This window comes from Haplochromis burtoni, unplaced genomic scaffold (genome assembly GCF_018398535.1).
Source record: "Haplochromis burtoni strain Fernald_Lab_line unplaced genomic scaffold, NCSU_Asbu1 Contig_1036, whole genome shotgun sequence".
NCBI lineage: Eukaryota > Metazoa > Chordata > Actinopteri > Cichliformes > Cichlidae > Haplochromis > Haplochromis burtoni.
In genome coordinates this window covers 1-16,466 of record NW_024583397.1, presented here as the reverse complement: position 1 = coordinate 16,466, position 16,466 = coordinate 1, and the positions used below count along the sequence as shown (strand labels likewise).

The window sequence follows — 16,466 nt, the reverse complement described above, 5'->3', positions numbered from 1 at the left end:
TGCTAATATACAAATCTTAATCACAAAGACGAACGTTTCCCAAGGCACAAGCGTGTAGGGCACATTAAGCGTGTACATTAGTCTGCACATTAGTGTGCTTTCTCTCTTATTTCTGAGTGGAGGGAGCAGGACAAAAGACACGCTATGGAAGAGAGCCAGAGATTAATAATAACTGATGATTAAATGCAGAATGATGTATAAACACACAGTCAGTGAAAAACGTGAATGAAGAAGACACAACACTGAATCAAAAGGCATTTGGCATAACTAGCTCTTTGAGAAAACTCTCAGAGTCCCAGAGCTTCTTTCTTCACGCTGGAACCCAACAGGACATTTCCAGCGTCCACACACTCTGACACACATGGTGCTAAGAACACAAAACACAAGGATTAAAAGAATGAATTTGCAAGAATAGCTCACTTTAACTTTGTGTCATGGATATGCAGCATTTTCTGTTATTATCGTGTTACTACCATTCTGAGCACGGAGCCATGAGGCAGCCTTCATAGCCAGAAGCTCCCACTCGTCCTTTGCATCCATCTTGAAAGCATGAAGCCAGATCAGAGCCAGAACGGTGGCCCACACTTCATTGCTGCCCTAATTCCCCAATAAAAGACAAATAAAGCAGGGAACACACACACACACACACACACACACACACACACACACACACACACACACACACACACACACACACACACACACACACCCTGAGAGCAATTGACTTTATTCAGTACAATAAACAAGCCATGCACACTTATTTTGTGTGTTTTGCCAGAGGCTTCTCTCTCCTGCAGTGTTATTGCTGTTATCCTGGGGTATTTCTGAAGGTATTTGATAGAGCATCATCTCCTGCGATAGACAAGATGTGTCTAATTTTACATCATAGGCCACGTTCAGCCCACTTTGATCTTAAGTGGGTCGGACCACTGAAACTAAAGTTGTTACATATTTAACCGTTTTTCTACATAATGAAGAAAAACCTGCTATAACATAGAAGGAAACCTGTCAGTACGACTCTTTGAACTTAAATTATAGTAAATAAATGTGTAAAATTCTCTAGACTGTCCAGTTTTTGTTAGTCACAAAAAAACCAAAGAAATTTCTATTGCTGAAAGTGAAAACTAACTTCTCGGTCATTTAATTGTTTATTGCTTAATTACTTTGTGTAGTATGAATGACCATAAGGGAGATTTTAAATCAGAAGGAAAAGATGCAAAACTTATGAAAAGGTTTAAAAGTCCAAAATTGATGCTTGTGCTTGTTAGTGGTGAGCAGCAGTTTAAACAGGTTCAGAAATATAAATGGCTTCCAGTGTCATATTCAGGTCTGTGAGACTAATTTAGACACACAAACACTGAGCCATGGCTCTGGAGGAAATCCACACATTTCTGCATCTCTGTCATTTGAAGGCATTTTGTATATAGTTTATTTTAGGTAATATTCTACACTGAACTGTAATTTTAGTCTTTTTCAAGGAAGCAATTTTTCATTCAGTGATCCCTGTGGTACTTGGAATGAGAAGCCTGGGTCCCTTCAATTACAACCAACCCTGCCCCCTTGAAACCCAGGGCTTTCCGGCTCTTATATGAACACCAGGCAATACATGGCACAGAGAACGGGCAACAACAGAAAGTAATGGAGTTAAAACAGCAACAGGCAGCCAGTCACATGTGAATGTAGGTACACCAAGACAAATTAATGCTTCTACACACATAATCTCAACAAACTACCTTTACATAAAAGGGTTCTGATCTTAGTTTTTACAATTGTGATAACATAACTAATGTAACATAAGGCAAATACCTTCACGGACACCTCTTATGTGGGAAATACTTTTTGCCAGTTTTTACTACAGCTGACTTCATTTTCATCTTTTGGGTTATGTTATGTTTAATATTTGTAATTTCTTTCTATATTTTGTACCATAAAATTTGATTAACATGCATATCATCACTTTTTGTAATGATTGAAACTGACAAAAACCCACCTTTTCAGGCTTTGACTTTTTCACCTCCTTGCTGGTCTTTCCCAGTGCAGTAGCCAGAGCTGGATCAAGCAGCCAGCAGCCAGACGCCTCCTGGAGGGAGACTAACTGTAGCAAAGGGTCTCTGGATAGGTGCTCATGCACAGCAGCTGGGGGAAAAAAAGTACAAAGATGAAATAATAACTGAACATCAAGTGTCCAGTCATGGCCTTTCTATTTAATTAAAAAATAAATATTATACAGTAAATTTACAGTAAGGCACTTTTTGCTCCTTTTTTGTGGTACCAAACTGCGCTCACTTCTTCCCATGTAAAGTTTTGCAGTGCAGTGTTATGGTAAGATGAGTCTGATGTGGCAACAACAATGAAGAATTTATTGGGTGCCCTGATATTCTGTAAATGATGGAAACTAAAAGCTTTATGTGTCTACTTTTAACCAACATTACCTTCGTAAACAAACATATGTGAAGCAGCATAATGCTTGGTAGGCATCTTATGAGAGTTCCAAAAGACAGGTAGTTTCTTCTTCATGTGAGGAAATAGCCCTTTTTTGCTGTCAGACTTTGTTGGTTCATAGCAATGAGCTGCTGAGAGATTAGAGAGACCGCAACTCAGTAAAGCTCAAGTCATTATTATAAACAACACACACACTAAAGTCCAACTGGGTGATCTGGTAATTCATTACTTTCATATGACTAACACTGAGATTAAGTTTATTCCTTCCTGATAAATAGAAATCCACATCCATCCAGTGCAGTGATGGTCATCTAAACAAAGTAAAGCTGCTCCAATTCCACTGGCTGTGGAAGCCCTGACTAAACAAATGTGCAACAAATGCAATGGCATCTCTCTTAAATGTAGGACAATGAAAACTCTTCAACTGCTATATGTCAGGAACTGGTTCATATGTTTTTTTGTTGCTTTAGACAGCAGCCTACCCAAATAGCAAGCAGGTCTGGCCCAGATCTGGTATCAAGCCGGCACTTCTGACTGACTGGTGTCATGGCAGCTATAAAAGAATTAGTCCATTCTCTGAACAGAGTTTCGTCATGTTACTTTTGCGCTATTATGTTCCGGCACATGTTGTTATTACATGGCTTGATTAAAGTACACATAAGGCTGACATAAGGCACAGGACCACCAGTGTGCCTGCAACTGACCTTGTTCTGGCCCATGTGTGGGCCATCTCTGGCAAACCAGATCTGGACCACCAAAGGGCCGTCATTCTTTGCGGTATGTGGGCCATGTGTAAGCACATTGTGTGGGCCAGATCCAGGCCATACCAATTTTGCTAAGTGGGTATGCTTATAATTACAAAACACAAAATATTAAAAAAACAAAAAAAACAAAACCCATTTTCCTTACCTAATCCCTTGAATGCTGAGAACGCAAAAAAAGAACAAGAAAAAAGAAAGAAAGGTGAAAACACGTTAGTAAAAAGAATTTTCAAACCTTTTGGCTCTTGAGCTTCATACAAACAATTGGCTGTATTGGTCTCCAATCAGCTTGCTAGCTACTGCATTCCAGAAACACTGTCCAAGGTGTAGCCCAACCCATTTCAGTTAGTATGTTTAATTATTTTATTTTAAAAAATATTATTTTTTAAGACCATTGTTGGTTTTAGTCTAGTTTAAACCAAACCAGTCCACTGGATTTAGCTACATTTTGGACAGTGTTTTTTGGAATACAGTAGCTAGCGAGCCAACCAGAATTTTTGCATCCAAGACTGTGATTGGTTGGTTTTGTGGCACATTTACAACGGTGTACAGAAAGAGTTGAGCGTGCAGGAAGCAGAGGTGTTGAAAGCATGAGCGTCACACTGAGAGCAGGACGGTAGATATCTATGAGCACACAGACCAGATTTCTGAGCAGGAGAAAATGCCAACAACTGAGCGAGAGGGGCTGTTATTGTGTGTGTATATAGATATTAGCAAACACTGAAATACATTTAGCAGCAATGAATTTTGTTCGCTCAAATTAAGCTTTTCTTCATTCAAAATAATTTTCTCCTGAAAATGCAACATTTGTACTTACAAAAATAATATGCATACACTCAGAACAGAGGCACAAAAATAATGCCATAGATTTTATAACTAAAATAACATAACATAACTCCTACATAACTCATACACACCAAAAGTTGCTGGCTGACAATATTATAACGATTTGCAGAATCCTCTGGGTCAAAACTACTGTAAGATGACGTAAAGACTCCATCAACACTTAAAAGTATTAGGGAACAAATTTATTGGGTAACCAATGCTTTTTTACATGCATCCCTCTCTCTCATACTGCTGTCTGATCAGTACCTACATTATTTTTACCACCTTGTTGCTAATCATTCTTTTCATTTGGGTCTGACCTTCTCTTAAACCAAACATTTTACTGGTTTTATTCATGCTCAACCATCTTTGCTTCAGAGCTGTGGCTGACTTTTAGCTTTGCTTTTGGCAAAAACTCACAGGGTGTCGGAACATTTCTGCACACAAGAGGTCCTTGAATCACTTCGCTGTTGTCTTTGTTGACAGCAATGAAGGCAGTGAAAGAACTGCTCACTCCTGTTTGGACACTGAGATGCACCACCTTCTCCTTCACACCTCCAACTTGCTGTCCTCTGTGCTCTCTCTCCCCCATCTCCAGGGAGCGAATTAGAGTTCGAGCACCCAACCTGTGGACTGTTAATCTGCAGATAAGAAGGAACACACCAAGAGATGGTTTACTTAAGTGTTTCTTTGGTTTTTTTACCATTGTATTTTTTAAGGTTATATAGAGTTGGAGTCAAACTCCCCAAAAATCACATCAGATACCATGATTGAAAACAAATGCTCATACCTAGAAGTAATCAAAATCCAAATGACACATGAGCACTTTCTTCAGGTTTTAAACCTGCTGATAGCGCTGATATTAGAGTTTGGATTGTTACAATATTTGTGATTAAGACTAAAAGAATTTATAATTAATATCTCAATGAGCAAATTCCACTGATTCATTCTCACTGATAGTGAGAAAGAAGTCTCTCCTCCTGTGTGAGTGGTTAGTAATTACAGCAAACAAGAGAATGTTATCTTTTTTACTTTATTTAAAAGGTTTGTGGATAAGCTCAGCATGCGGAGTAGAAGTTATGAAGAGATTCAGAAGTGATTGAATGCAATAGGATATTAACCCTCTCAGGCTCAAATTAAACTTTTTGTTGCTAATGCACAACCAAGTCCTGCAGTGGTACTTCTGAGTAAAAAAACTCATAAAATATGTATGTGGGGTAATCAGGTTGTTAGTTTTTAACTGTTGCAAATCGGCAACGCCTGCCTTGAGAGGGTTAATCATCAATGTCGACTTAGCCAAGAATGCAATAAAAAGTAAATGTCAGTGGTTATTTAAATACTTTATTTCAGATGTGAACACAACATATTTCAGTTCAACATTCATTATAATCTACTGCTATTTTCAACCCAATATATCTAAAGTCATGAACCAATGAAAAGTACTGAGTTTCTTAAACTCTGTTTTACCCAGTGTCCTCTGCAGGTCTGAGACTGAAGTGCAACTGGTTCTCAGAGGGATGACCTGCCAGGCTGTACTTCACCGTCACACAGCCCTCTGCTGCCTCTGAGCTCTGACACAGAATCACAGGGTCAGAAGTTATGAAATAGTTAAACAACAACATGAGAAGGTGCTGCTCTTACCTGTCCACTGAGCTGGGCATAAATCAGTGACCTCTGACCCTGGAAAAGTGCTGTGATTGGTGGAGAGAGGACAGTGACAGACACTTCCTTTGGTAAATCCCATGTGACTGAGATGTCGACCACAGTCGGCTGCAGAGCAAATCGCAGCGACTGCATCGCCTGAAAAATAATGAAAAACTCTCCAAATATACACAAACAGCTGGAACAGACATTTTACTCACTGCAGGTCTGATCACAAATATGCATCTGCTGCTGCTGCTGCTGCTGCTGCTGCAGCAATGTTTAACTTGACTTCTAATTGTGTTTAATGTCTTACTTTTGCTTGCATCCTGTCAGTCCCTGTGATGAACTGAGCATGACCTCCTCCTTCGTTGGCCATCCCATTGATGAGAGCAGAGCTGGCCCCTTCCCCAATCCCAAAAGAGAAACACCTGCAATACAACAGTTTTCTACATAGAGGACATGTTGGACATTCTGTAATTGTGTAGACGTACTTGTGTTTTTGTGGTTTCACCTGTGAGAATCTGAGTTCTTCTTCACCAGATCTATCACTTCTTTGGTGTTCCTCACCTCTCCATCAGTAAAGACAAACAGCTAGAGAGGAGAGTTGGCACATGAGGACAAAACATCAGACCCAGAAACACACAGCTTGTTCTGAGAGCTGAGTTAGGATTCAGAAACACAAATGTTTTTATGGTAGTGTGCAAAGAACAATGTACAGTTAGTATGAACTCCAAACTAAAGAACAAAGCTGTTACATGAACAACGATTATATTCACAGGGTTAAAATATGTGATATATTTTAACCCTGTGCCAATGCTGAGAAAACATTTGTAGAGCGTGTGTGGTCCAAGTTTTGTCCAATGTTTTTATGAAACTGAATCTGCTCTATGTAGATACATCCCTATAAAGCATCTTCATGGTGATATAAAAAAAGCTAAAATATCCTAAATCATTATATTTTAAGATGAAGTTGTTCTAAGGCTAAAGCAAGGCAAGCAGAAAGTAAAATTAAGTTCAAAGGAAATTTCCAGGAGATTAATGCAAAGCAGTTTGTGTGTGTGTGTGTGTGTGTTTTTGTGTGTGTGGTGTGTGTGTGTGTGTGTGTGTGTGTGTGTGTGTGTGTGGGTGTGTGTTTGTGGGTGTGCGCGCGCGCGCGACATACGGGTTCTTACTATCTTGGTGGGGACCATGGTCCCCACGTTGTTGAAGACATTTTCCACACTTAAATTGTGGTTTTAGTATTTTAGGGTTACAATTGGTTTATGGTTAATGGTTAAGTTTAGGGTAAGCATTATGTTATTGGGATGTCCCCACGAGGACAGCAAACCAGAAGAGCGTGTGAGTGTGTGTTACCTGTCTTGGCTGATTGGGAATGCAGGGCTGGCTGTAAATATATTTGAGGGGCTCCAGGATCTCAGTTCCTCCAAGATTAGCCTCCATCTGCTCAACTTTCTTTAGAGCCTCCTCCATGGTCTGCTGGCTGTACTCCACACTCTTACTGCCATCACACAAATACCAATACAAACATGCACGTATTTCATGTCAAGGACAAAAGGACCTTTGTTGGGCTGGAAGAGACTCACGGGAAGATGTGTTCATATCTGGACCCAAAACTGTAAATATTGAAATAGCAGCCCATTGGTAAGCTCTTCAACAGGAGCAGCAGAGTATCCTTAAGAGAACATTGAAAATATAGTGAGGCCACTGTGTGAGAGGAACAACATGAAACTATGAGTTTATGACTAAATATATTATGAATACCCTGGCACTGCGGATGCGAGTATTACTCATACTTCCAGATCGATCCATTAAGAACACAAACTCTCCACATGAAGACATCGCAGACTGGGAGAACTCAGGGTACAGACTCACCATCACCACTGGATCACCCATCAGAGAGCCTGAAAAATAAAAAATTTTTTAAAAAAAATGGGAGAAATTGTTTTTTGTTTATGCCAACAAATTGAACTTCCAAGCAGCAGTAGATAAGCAATTTTTTTTTACATTTTCAAACCAACTACTCCTATCATTTCCACTCACCCGGCTCAGCAGAGGCCTGTCCTGCCTCCACCACAGCAGTGGGCTGGTGGGCGTCTTTGTAATAAATCAGCAGTTCAACATCTCTGTCAAACTTGTGTCCTGCAGCCAGCTTGACCTGCACACCACAAACACATTCATATTTATTCTCAGTTATAAGTACAGAGCAGACACAGCAGCACTCTACCTACCGTGGCCTGGGTTTGATCAGTGTTGAGGTACTGGAGAGGGTCCAGGGAACAGTTGGACTCTACTTTAGAGATTGGACGAGGAGAGGACACTCGGGCAGAGAAAGACAGACTGTAGGGCACTAACCCCACACTCGAAAGACCCCCTATGAGCAAGTTCCTTGGCAACAATGAGAGGGAAAAGCTCCCTATTTACAGGTAGAAACGTCCAGCAGAACCAGGTTGAGGGAGGGCCAGCCATTTGCCAAGACCGGTTGAGGGTGAGAGGAGTAAAACAGGACAAAGACATGCCGTGGAAGAGAACTTGAATTAAATGCAGAGGTATGTGTAAACGTATAGTGAGTGAAAAAACACTCAGTGAAGAAAAACACTTAATGCTTCATGGGAACCTTGACCTATTGCAGTGTACTAAGGCAGTGGTTCCCAAACTTTTTTTGCTAGGCCCCTCTTTGTTTTACAAGAAAAATGTTGCCCCCCCGCACGCACAAGCACTAGCACAAGCACATCCTCCAACCACACACACACATATTTTGCTTCATTGCGGTTTATTTCACACCTCAAACATTTAGTAAACAATTAAGCAAATACAAGTAAACTGCAATAAATTACAGGTAGTAATAATAACTACTAACTCTTTTACTACGTCCGCACCTACACAGGTATTTTTGAAAACGCAGCTGTTTCGTCCACATAAACGTTTTGAATCACCGATAACTGAGATTTTTTTAAAACTCCTTTTTTGCATTTACACGTGTGGACGAGGAATACAGAGTTGTCACGACAACGTCAAAGGTATGTGCCTTTTTCACGTCACTGTGCGCCACGTTATTCTTTACATGAGATGAATTGGCAGATAGAGACAAAATACTGTTAATCTGCTATCTGCAGGTTTTACACGCAGTTACTGTCCCTTACAAGCAGAGGCGTCACGGTGTGATTATTTTACGTGTAGTTGTTTTGTTTTTTTCCTGTGTAATAATATTCAACATTGCTATCAATACATTTTTCAAAAATGCCTCTCTGTGCAAAATGGGTTTAAAAACATAAACAACTGTGGGATACTGTTTGTCCGTGATTTGAACCGGGGGAACAAATCGTGGCAGGATCAGCCTGACCCCACACTTTGGGAAGGTCTGAACTAAGGGAAGTTTCAGGGTCACCTGATCCAGTCCTAACTATGTGCTTTAGCAAAAAGGAAAGTTTTAAGCCTAATCTTAAAACTAGAAATAGTGTCTGTCTCCTGAATCCAAACTGGAAGCTGGTTCCATAGAAGAGAGGCCTGAAAACTGAAGGCTCTCCCTCCCATTCTGCTATTATATACTCTAGCATCTACAAGTAAACCCGCAGTCTTAGAGCAAATTGCTTTAATGGGGTGATATGGTACTATAAGGTCAATAAAATACGATGGGGCCTGATTATTCAACTCCTTGTATGTGAGGAGCAGGAATTTGAATTCAGTTCTGGACTGAACAAGGAAGCCAATATGAGAGAAATATGTTCTCTCCAGTCCCTGTCAGTACTCTCGCTGCTGGATTTTATATCAGTTGAAGTCTTTTCAGGGAGTTTTTAGGACATCCTGATGTTAATGAATTACAGTAGTCCAGCCTAGAAGTAATAAATGCATGAACTAGTTTTTTCAGTGTCACTCTGAGACAAGATGTTTCTATTTGGGATATAGTGCACAAATGGAAGAAAGCAGTCCTACACATTTGTTTAATTTTTCAGGTAAAAGGAAGGCTGTCCTGTAATTAGTTAAGACTGCTGGGTCTAGAGGTGGCTTTTAAAGTAACAGTTGAACTACTGCCAGTCTGAAGACCTGTGGTACATAGCCGCTTAATAGAAATAGGTTGATCATATTTAAGAATGAAATATTAACTATTGGCAGAGTTTCTTTGAACAGTCTTGTAGGAATGGGGTCTATGAGACATGTTGATCATTTGGAGGAAGTAATGAAGTAATTACTGAAGTTAACTCAGAAAGATCAATTGAAGAAAAAGATGAAATAAATACCAATGGTACTGAAAGTAACTCTACACATTGTTAAGTCAGTGAGATGATTATCAGTATGTTTTTCCTCTAGTAGTTAAAATTGTATTTGTGAAGACATTCATGAATTCATTACTATTTAACGTTAAAGGAATGGTTGGCTCAGCAGAGCTCTGACTTTTTGTCAGCTTGACTACAGTGCTAAGATAAGATACGATAAGATAACCTTTATTAGTCCAACCTGTGGGAAATTTGTTTTGTTACAGCAGAAAGTGGACAGTGCAAAGTTACATCGTAAAAATTAGAAAAACACTGGAAAAGGATAAGAATAAGATACTGTACACAATTGTAGACAATGTAATAGAATAAAATGAATAAAATGCTGCAGAGAAACCTAGGGTTGCTCTTATTTCCTTCAATCAGTGATGAATAGTAACCTTCTAGCTTTACTGAAGGCTTTTTTATAAAGCAAAAAACTATTTTTAAGCTAAATGATGATCTTCTAAATTAGTGAGACACTGTTTCTAGCTTACTTTATCTGCTTTAAGGAGCACATTTGCGAGTTATACCAGGGAGTCAAGTACTTCTGATTTGAGTGTTCTCTTTCAGAGGAGCCACAGTAAACCCTGTGTTTAAATTCTGGCTAGAAATGACACAAAGAGCAAAGAAACTGCAGTTATAGTAATGGTGGAAGGCAATCAAATAATTTTGTATGTTTGAAAGACAGAATAAATGCAGAATGAGAAAGAAAGAATGACATAGCCTAACACAGCACAGATACTCCGTAACCCCAAAGTCCATCCCCTAATCATGTTATAGATTCTGGACTTGAAAATAAAGTGTTGAGAAAGACAGTTGCTTTCAATGTTTATGTTTCCATGTTACGCTTAATTCTTTTCAAGTTTATCTTTTATGTCTACATAACAAATTCAAAAATATTTTATTTATGGAGGAAGAGAGACGGAGAGAGAAAGAGGTTGGAAATTCCTCCACCACCATAGTTGCAGTTATGAAACCTTTTTCTATGCAGAGGTGCGAGTTTGAGGCTTTCTGTTAGTGTCAACGTTTTTTCCTACCCTGAGGCTGGTATCGAGGGTTGAGCACAGTAGGCAGACAGAACCTCAGACCATCATCAGCCTGCACAGCCAGCTCAGTCACGTACTCCAACCTGATGGAGGCGCGCTCTCCTGGAGGCAGACTGCCCACACTCAGAGAGAATATATCTGGACTCTGATCACTCTCCTCCAATAGGAAGGCCTGCTGACCCGAGCTCAGAGCATCATCATACTCCTCACGAGCCTGAAGGACAGGTGGCACATGTCAGTGACATTCACTGTGTTTATATGTAAGATTAAAAATAACAATAATCAGGTTATATTTACTGTCCAGCTCACCTTCTGTTTCTCCTTCACCTCAGCTACAATCTGTGTCTGTCCGATCTTAGCACTGAAATGACAGACAGCAGCGTCTCCAGGCAGAGGGAAGACAAAAACAGCCTCTAATGGTTTGTCCTCCTTATTCTCATAGTTCAGGGTGGAGACCACTGTAGCCACATGGTCCCTCACCTCCAGCTCCACCTCAATGCTCTTCAGAGGAACTAACAGACAAACATAATTCCAGCAGTCACACTTCATAGTAGCATTTATTTTTTAAAGTCAAAATTAGATTGTTCTCCTGCCGAGTAATCTGTCCATGTAACTCTACTAATTTTTGATGATAAAGAGAAAATTCATTTTAATGTTTATCAGATTTTTACCTGGTTTGTTCTGGGCAGTTAGCAGACCACATGATGTCATCATTGTACCTATATAAGAGACAAACACCACAGAGAGAATCTCGCAATGAAACATTTAAGTTTACATAGTATATTATATTTCATTTATCAGCTTTTTTTGGAGTCTGTCTCTTCTGCACAGAATCAAAGCAAACTTTCACATCAACAAACAGAAAAAGGTTTTTCTACCGGCTCAGAAAATGGTTTGTTTGAGAGAAATGAGTCACGAGGTTCATTGATTAGATTAGATTAGATTAGATAAAAATTAATAAACCCTCCGGTGGGTTCCGCCGGGAAATTCAGTGTTCCCGGTACTCATTAGTCTGTTCAGATCTGAGGATATCTGAGGATAAGTGTCACAGCAAAACAAACTAGCAACTCTCTGATTCTGTACTTCAGTGGTCCCAACCTTTTTTGCGTCACAGACCAGTTTAATGTCAGACAATATTTTTACAGACCGGCCTTTAAGGTGTCGCGGATAAATACAACAAAATAAAATGATACGACCAAGACAAAAACTGTGATATTTTGTAAATATTTGTAAATATAATAATAAACGCGACTTCACTGTATAATTGTGTAGCTGTTTATCTGTCTTTGTTTCAGTGTAATCTATCAGAATAGGAAAAAAAGCAATGTGACTTGCAGGATAAATTATTTATTTTATTTTATGCAGGTTAAATGTCACATCTGTTCTGTGAAGCTTCCTTACACAAACAAAAGTGCTACTTGGCAGAGAGAAACATTCCAAGATCAGAGGATCCTTTAACGTACTGGGGGAATAGGAAGACATCTTATTCGAACCTTTTCCACCTGGCTTTACAGTTTTTGTGTACCCCAGCTTCATCTGTGCCCTGTGAGCATGTGTTTTCCAAAGCTGGGGAAATGGTGTCAAAAAAAAAAAAAAATGCAATAGACTGAATGCAAAAACATCGGATAAACTTATTTTTCTGAATAGAAATTTATAATAAACTCTGAGTCAATTATATTTAAATAGGTAATATTACATTCACAATACTTTCACTCACAATATATTTTAAAAGATGTCTACAATATTTGAAATGTAAAAGATATAAAATGATTCCATGGAAAGTACAATACCTTACAGTGTATACAAGAATGACTAGGTCATTGAATCAGTGTCTGTTGTGAGTCTCAAGTAAGTTGCCTGCAATGATATTTAAGGTCCAGCAGGTGTCAGTATGGAGCAAAACAGCAAAACAGTGTCGATACAGTTTGGGGAATGTGCTGAAACGCTTCACGAGGCCTCATCTACCCATCACTAATGTATATGTATACCACTCCCCCCCCCCCCAACAGGGCAAGTATGTGCTAGGCTTTGGCCCACATCAGTCTAAAATTGTATGTAACCATGAATAACGTGTTGCCATGTCCACCAGGAGAGACTGGACAGATGTAAAACAAATATGCCAGCAGTTCATTTCAGCTAACGAGAGGAGCAGGCATGTGTTTGGCTCCTTCACATAGTGGACACTGAGTTGTTGTGTGGGGCACCAGTAGTCCATGTCTGTTGCTGTAACAGTAGTTTATGTTCAGAATTAAAAAAAAATCCCAGCTCACTGATTTGATCGGGGCAATAGTGCGCCTAAAATGTTGCTTAATTTTGCTGAGAGATCTTTTACTTTGTGGAAATCTTAGATGAGTAGTTTTATGGACAAAAACCAGCAGGTCATTCAGTGTTCCCTTAGTGCTCATGTATAAGAGATGTTGGTGTACTATAACTGAAGTAATGTTGTTAAGTCCTTAAAGTCATATTCTTTTATTGTCATGACTGTATTTGAAGCTATTTTTATTTTTGTATGATATCTGATTTATATGGAATATGGCTGAAGTAAACTAAAGTCTAAAATACTTAGTAATTTGTTTAATAGTAATTTAACATATATAATTCACATATAAAACTATGAATTGTAATTTTAAATGGTTTAAAAGCATGTAGAATAGCATGTGTAGGCAAGTATATTTCTCATTCTTTTTCAAGAAGCAAAGACAAGAAGGAAAAAAAACAAGAAGAAACAGGGCAGAGTTCGCCCCAATCATCCGTCCCCACCAATGCCAAAAACCGAAATCTCCGCCCTTGATACCACCAGACCTGAAATTAAAACACTTTCCAGACGCTAATTAAAAGAGCAAGCTTAACAAAACAATATGGCTAAAGTCAGGCTACTTGTGGCGTGAGAGGTGCCATCCATTACTCACCCTTGACGTCGTCACTGCAACGTAAATGGTGCTTTATACTTGTATCCCTGTGTTTAGATTTTAAAAAATTCCTGCCACGGCGGAGATGCTCGAAACCGGAACGCCTGTTTTGCGGTTAGGCGTGGTCAAGGAAAACGGAGATTTAATTATTTATGTCAAATTTGTGCGCCGTTTTTGACGTCACGCTGTGCGCCACGTTTTTTTTTTTTACATGAGATGAAGTTCTACTTCCCCACATGCGGATAATAGTGTTGCTTTTAATCTTACTACCTGCAGTTTTTACACGCTTACATATACACACGCAGTTACACACACTGTCCCTCTATTTAGAAAGACAAAGGAGTCAGGGTGAACTTTCGTAGTGGCTTCTATATTCAACACAGATGCTCTCAAAACCCAAATCCCCACGTCGGTTTTGAATACATTTCTTTTTTTAAATGAAACTCGTGTATGCTGTATGCATTTTGCTCATTCCTAAGTTGTGAGTCTACACCAGCCAAAATACTGTCTTCAGTTATTAACATCTGAAATAGTGAAGGCACTTAAAAAGTAACACAAAATTAGCTGGTTTTTCCAGAAAACCTCCAAAGCTTTTCAGAAGTACTTAACAAACCCGTTTCCGCTTTCCCTCCCAGGCTTCTAGACTTCTGATTCGCCAACATTTCTACACAGTTAGGATTTGGCATGTTCTTGGGGCAGCGTTTGACTTCGTTCTTTGAGTTTACATGTGGACGGAGTTGATTTTAGCTAGAGTTCTCTTTTTGGGGAGAATTAACTTATCTCTTTTGAAACAAAATATCCCTCTGCATTTGATTTGAAAGTGTATTATGTTCAGCTGATGCTGAATACAAATGTAATTGAAATAGAATTACCTAAAGTAAATGAAACATTAAGTAAATATATGTTTAAATATGTGACTGAATGTTCAAATGTGGTGGAATTAGCTGTTTTCACAATAACTGAAAAGAAGAAAATGCTGTGAAGTGGTTTTCAAGTTTAACTTATAAACTCCATAAAATGACATACACTAAAGATCAAGCGTTTTAGAAAACCCCAACTTTGTTTTATTTTATTTTTTTATTGAAAATTCTGCAGTTTGTCTCATTGCACTCTGAAATAAAAGCATAGTACAAATAAGCAATTGGAGTTTAAAAAGAAATCATGGAATCAATTTATAGACCAACATGTATTCTAAACTTTTGACTGTTCAAAGTAGCCATCTTTGGCAGATATAACAGCTGAACACACCCATGGCCTTCTTTCTACAATAGAAATCAAAGGTTCTTCAGAAAGTTCTTCCCATATCTGTTGCAGAAGTTACCATAAATGTGTGGCATTGTATGTACGTTTGCTTTCACTCTTCTGTCCAGTTCATCTCAAAACAACCCAATGTGGTTTAAGTTTGGAGGCTGTGCTGGCCACTCCATGTTTTCAAGCTTACCATCTTGTTCTGTTTTTCCTGAGGTAGTTCTGTCATACCTTGGGCTTGTGTTTTGGGTCTTGCTGTAGGATGAACCCATGACCAAATAGGTACATACCAGAGAATACTGGATGGGGCTGCAGTGTACTGCAGTAGCCATTTTGGTTCAGGGTGCCTCTCACTCTGTACAAGTCACCAACCCTGAATCCAGCAATACAACCCCAGACATCACACTTCGTCCTCCATGTTTGACAGTTGACACCACACACTGTGGAACCATCCTTTCGCCTAGTCAACGGGGTACAAAGATCCTGCGTGATAAACTGAAGATTTCACTTTTTGATTGACCAGTCCATAAAACCGTCTTCCTGTCTTCAGTAATCCACTGTCAATGTTTTATGGCCCAGGCAAGCCCCTTTGTTTTATTCTGACGTCTTACCAGTGGTTTTCTTGCTGCAACTCGTCCTGTCAAACCTGCAACTTGAAGTCTTCTCTTCAGAGTTGAGACTGAAACTTAATATGCTTACTATGACCACTATTAAGCTGTGATCCTCTGAGCCGCTTATCATGGAAGCTTTTAACTCTCAGACACTTGTCCTCTGATTCAGTTATGGCTTTGGGTCTGTCAGATCTCTTCCTGTATGAGTTTAACCCAGTTTCTGAGTGCCCTTTGATGGTGAAGGAAACTGTACTCACTGACACCTTGACTTTCTTTGCAACTTCATTGTAGGAAAGACCTACCTTTTTTAAGTGGTATGATGGTCCGTCTCTCTTCCATTGTTAGTTAATAATAATAATAATAATAATAATAATAATAATAATAATAATAATACATTTTATTTATAGGCGCCTTTAAGACCCTCAAGGTCACCTTACAATAAAACAAGAACAATCGCAGCAAGAAAATATAATAAACATGGAAAAGTTCCCCTTTTCACACCATTTTTTTGTAGCAACACACTACTTTCTACAGCACAATACCATTCTACTGATGCACACAAGATTATGGCACCACAGTGTGTTGCAAGACTGCTTTTGTGCAGTCAAAGGGGGTTGTAACTAATCCCGAAAAGTTGGACCACTTGTAACAATGAGTAGCACCAACTTTCAAGGCTTGATCAGAGGCGGAGCCAGACATTTGAAACACCCGGGGCTTAGCCCAAAAGGGT

General features: G+C 39.2%; 1 protein-coding gene across 2 annotated transcripts; it reads right to left on the bottom strand.

Annotated features, from left to right (window-relative positions):
* Positions 1-230: 230 nt before the first annotated feature.
* On the bottom strand, positions 231-13,975 carry LOC102302740 (von Willebrand factor A domain-containing protein 5A). Of its 2 annotated transcripts, none has more exons than XM_042216394.1 (19): positions 13,878-13,975; positions 11,640-11,687; positions 11,278-11,480; positions 10,960-11,182; positions 7,901-8,085; positions 7,713-7,827; positions 7,434-7,573; positions 7,256-7,344; positions 7,026-7,170; positions 6,184-6,263; positions 5,986-6,100; positions 5,670-5,828; positions 5,496-5,599; positions 4,449-4,669; positions 3,352-3,366; positions 2,433-2,573; positions 1,991-2,136; positions 474-597; positions 231-367 (listed from the first exon to the last, which is right to left on the bottom strand). In XM_042216394.1, exons 2-19 carry the CDS (start codon positions 11,680-11,682, stop codon positions 288-290), a joined length of 2,328 nt encoding a protein of 775 aa, XP_042072328.1. In that variant the 5' UTR covers positions 11,683-11,687; positions 13,878-13,975; the 3' UTR covers positions 231-287. The 2 variants fall into 2 exon arrangements, with proteins under 2 accessions (XP_042072328.1, XP_042072329.1); XM_042216395.1 differs by having other exon boundaries at positions 2,433-2,570.
* Between the last annotated feature and the right edge of the window lie 2,491 nt (positions 13,976-16,466).